At 41.4% G+C, this 4099-nt stretch overlaps 1 protein-coding gene across 1 annotated transcript; it reads right to left on the minus strand.

Annotated features, from left to right (window-relative positions):
* Positions 1-217: 217 nt before the first annotated feature.
* On the minus strand, positions 218-1165 carry LOC109569374 (olfactory receptor 56A3-like). The gene has a single exon (XM_019974721.2). The coding sequence runs from the start codon at positions 1163-1165 to the stop codon at positions 218-220; it is 948 nt and encodes a 315-aa protein (XP_019830280.2).
* Positions 1166-4099: the final 2934 nt, after the last annotated feature.

A 4099-nucleotide genomic window follows, 5' to 3' on the forward strand; every position in this document is an offset into this window, starting at 1 on the left:
TTAACTTTTTAAAGGAAATTCCTTTTGAAGTGTGAGAGAAAGAGGAACTCTAAATAAAACTGAAGCTTTATTAAAGGGAACACAAAAACAGTTTACACAGTTTGAGATTAAAATTCATCAATGTTGAACTTCAGTCCACTCATTGATTCAATTATTGATTGAGTAATCCATTCAAATACCATCCGATTTTAGGAAAGAAGAGATCCAGTTGTTCTTGTCACCATCCTTTCTTCAGTAACTTCTGGATTACTTGCTTGATCTCCTGGGTTCGCACCCCATAGACAATGGGGTTGAGGGCTGCGGGGATGACATGGTGGAGGACATTGAGCAAGACAGGCACGTCAGAGGACATTTTCTTTTCTACCAAAAGCGTGAAGACAAAAACCAGAAGGATGGTGCTGAAGAAGAGGATCAGGATGAAGTGGGAGCCACATGTGCTTAGGGCCTTGGCCACAGCTCCCTGTGCCTTGAGTCTCAGCACAGCCCTCAGTATGAAGGTGTAGGAGAGGAAGATGAGGAGGAGGTCAGATCCCAACAGAGTCCAGCCTCCAGCAAATTGGTAGAGACGATTGATGGTAATATCATTACAGGAGAGCCTGGAGACAGACATATTGGCACAGATGCAGTTCTCAATGACGTTTCTCCCACAGTAATGCAGACGTCCTGAGAGAATGGGGATGGGCAGTGTCAAAAAGACACTTCTGGACAAAATGAAAATGGCTGCCTTGGTTATAAATTGGTTAGTGATGATGGATGGGTACCTCAATGGATGGCAGATGGCCACATAGCGGTCGTAGGCCATGACCATGAATGTGCAGGACTCCATGGCAAAGAAACTATTCATGATGAACATCTGAAAGAAGCAGGCAAAGAAGCTGATGGACCTGAGGTCAAACCAAAAGATGGCCAGGACCTTGGGGATGACAGTGAGACAGACCACTGTGTCCAGTGAGGAGAGCAGGCTGAGCAGGTAGTACATGGGCTTATGCAGAGAGGTCTCCAGCCAGATGGTGATCAGGAGGGTCATGTTGGCACCAAGGGCCAGGAGCAAGAGGAGGCTAAGGGGCAGGGACAGCCAGTGCTGCCAGCTGGGGGACCTGACAAAACAGTTCAGAAGGAAGTCTGAAAACTCAGTGGAGATGCTGCCATTTTGGTGTGCTGTCATATTTTGTCATATAGTTCTGCAGCTTCCTTTTGGTGAGCTATAATTTTAGGATAAAATTAGTTACTAATTCAAGATATATTGCGACAGAAGAAATTGCTTTATTTAAGGGACTTGTGGATCCTGGCAATTTATCCAAGCCTAGTGAATTTACATGTGCATCTTTTGTGCCCTGCTGGGAAGAGTCACATTACTTTAACCAATACAGAAGAATGAGATGATATGATTTCTTTGTAAATGTTTGATTTTTTCAGTGTTTAATTTTTAATTTTTATTGGGGTATAGTTGTTTCACATTATTGTGTTAGTTTCTACTGTACAAGAGAATTAATCATCCCTATGTAAACATATATGCCCTCCATTTTGAGCCCTCCTTCGACTCTACCCACCCATACCACTCTTCCAAATCATTACAGAGCACTGTGCTGAGATCCCTGTGCGATATTGTGGGTTCCCACTAGCTATCTATTTCACACATGTTAGGGTATGTCAGTCCCAAATTACCAATTCCTCTCCCCCACACCACTCTTATTTCAAAGTCTGTTCTCTACATCTTGTCTCTATTCCCGTCCTGGAAATGGTTCATCTGTACCGTTTTCCCGTATTCCATGTGTATGAATTAATATATGATATTGATTTTTCACTTTCTGACTTACTTCATTCTTCTAAAAACTATTTTCTTTATTTCTTTTTGGCTGTGCTGGTTCTTGTTGCTGCATGGGCTTTTCTCTAGTTGCAGCCAGCAGGGACTACTCTCGTTGCGGGGCATGGGTTTCTCATTGTGGTGGCTTCTCTTATCGTGGAGCACGGGCTCTAGGGAACGTCAGCTTCAGTAGTAGTGGCATGTGGTCTCAGTAGTTGTGGTTCCTGAGCTCTAGAGCACAAACTGAGTAGCTGTGGCACACAGGCTCAGTTGTTCCATGGCATGTAGGATCTTCCTGAATCAAGGATCAAGCCCACGTCTCCTGCATTGGCAGGCAGATTCTTTACCACTAAGCTACCAGGGAAACCCCTTTGCTCTCTATTTTTAATAGAATTGCTAAATTTTTACAGAAACTAAAGAGAAGGGGAAAATTACTTAGAAAGCTACTTTATAACAAGTATTTAAATTTGCATTCATATTTCTTCTTCATTACTTAAAAATGATTACATATACTATGGGTTTCCCAGGTAGCTCAAAAAATAAAGAATCTGCTGCAATAAGGGAGACCCAGGTTTGATTCCTGGGTCCGGAAGATCCTCTGGTGAAGGGACTGTCTACCCACTCCAGTATTCTTGCCTGGAGAATTCCATGGAAAAGGAGCCTTGGGCTCCTGGGCTACAGTCCAGGGATCTCAAAGAATCAGACATGACTGAGAAACTAACATTCCCTTTTTTGCTTTTCACATAGACTATAATATCTACAATTTAACTGGAACAACATATTCAAATAAGTAGCAGGGGACAAACTAGGGACTCAGATAAATGACTGTAGACCTCCAGCCACCGTAATCTGAACTTTCAGATGTATTTATTAAAAAAAAATTATACACTGAAAATAACGTTAGTGAATTTACATTTTTGTAAAAAGTCGTTTTAATTTGGTACCTATGGATTGTTCCTAAAATTGCCTTTTGTTCACTCTATCTCTTAGGTCTTCATATTAGGTGGATTCCTAACTCCTGGAAGAAACAACGTTAAAGGGAGAATGAGCAATTCCACCCAGTTCTGCTGGACTGATACTTAATAGTAAACAGGATGAAACTTGATTCTTCTGATTGCATTAGTGTGAGGATGGCGAGATTCACCTTTAGATTCTTTCCATCTCTGATTTCCCTTTTTTTGATACAATAATCCAGATATACATTCCCTCTTTCCTCCAGGCTAGTTCAAAGTTGCCATTGTTGTCTCATCATTTAGTTTCTCCTTGGCATGGAAATACTAGGGTAACTAGTGTGATACTAAGGTCACAGAATTGAATTAGAAACCATCCCTACTCTGAAGCAGGGAAAACTAAAGCCATTCTGGGGACAACAGATAATAAGTGCTATAAGCAAAGACAGGGTCTTGTGCAAACTATCAGGAGAGAGTAGGAAAGGGCAGACTAATGGGCATGGGGACTAGGTTGGAGAAAGAATTGAGTAAAGTGATGTGTACCTTCATTTACATTACAGATAAATGATTTTAAGCTTCTCCTCTCCTTGAATTGTGAAAGTGAAAGTCGCTCTGTCACGTCCAACTCTTTGCGAGCCCATGGACTGTATAGTCCATGGTATTCTCCAGGCCAGAATATTGGAGTGGGTAGCCTTTCCCTTCTTCAGGATATCTTCCCAACCCAGGGATTGAACCCAGGTCTCCCACATTGCAGGCAGATTCTTTACCAGCTGAGCCACAAGGGAAGCCCAAGAATACTGGAGTGGATAGCCCACCCCTTCTCCAGCAGATCTTCCTGACCCAGGAATCGAACCAGAGAGTCAAAAGAAGTCTGTAACTTGGAACAATGTGTAAGTCAGGACTTTCTGGAGACCTTCAGAACGTTGCATTTAAATCTGTTTACACAGTCTCATATAGTGTTATCATGTGGGTTTAGAAAGTTTTTATCAGAAGTTTATGAAATTCCCTCTTTTTTTTCTCACTAGGTTGGTTCACTAACATAATATAATAGTACATATTGTTTAGCTGTTGAACTCTTACCACTTGCTGGGAACTGTGCTCAAATATTTAGGGATTCATCTCATTTAATTCTTCACCCTCCTGTAGATATGTTTTATTATCACCACATTACAAAGGAGGGGACTGATTCTCAAAATCATAACCATCTTCACAGTATTAGGCTAGTCCTATTCCTGTCTAATCCTAATCTAATGCTTTAGATTCAAATACTTTCTAGATTCCCTCTGGCCCTAATAAGGGATTCTATGATAATGTACAGGCCTTATCAACATTATGGAAATATAAG

Source organism: Bos indicus, chromosome 15 (genome assembly GCF_029378745.1).
Source record: "Bos indicus isolate NIAB-ARS_2022 breed Sahiwal x Tharparkar chromosome 15, NIAB-ARS_B.indTharparkar_mat_pri_1.0, whole genome shotgun sequence".
NCBI lineage: Eukaryota > Metazoa > Chordata > Mammalia > Artiodactyla > Bovidae > Bos > Bos indicus.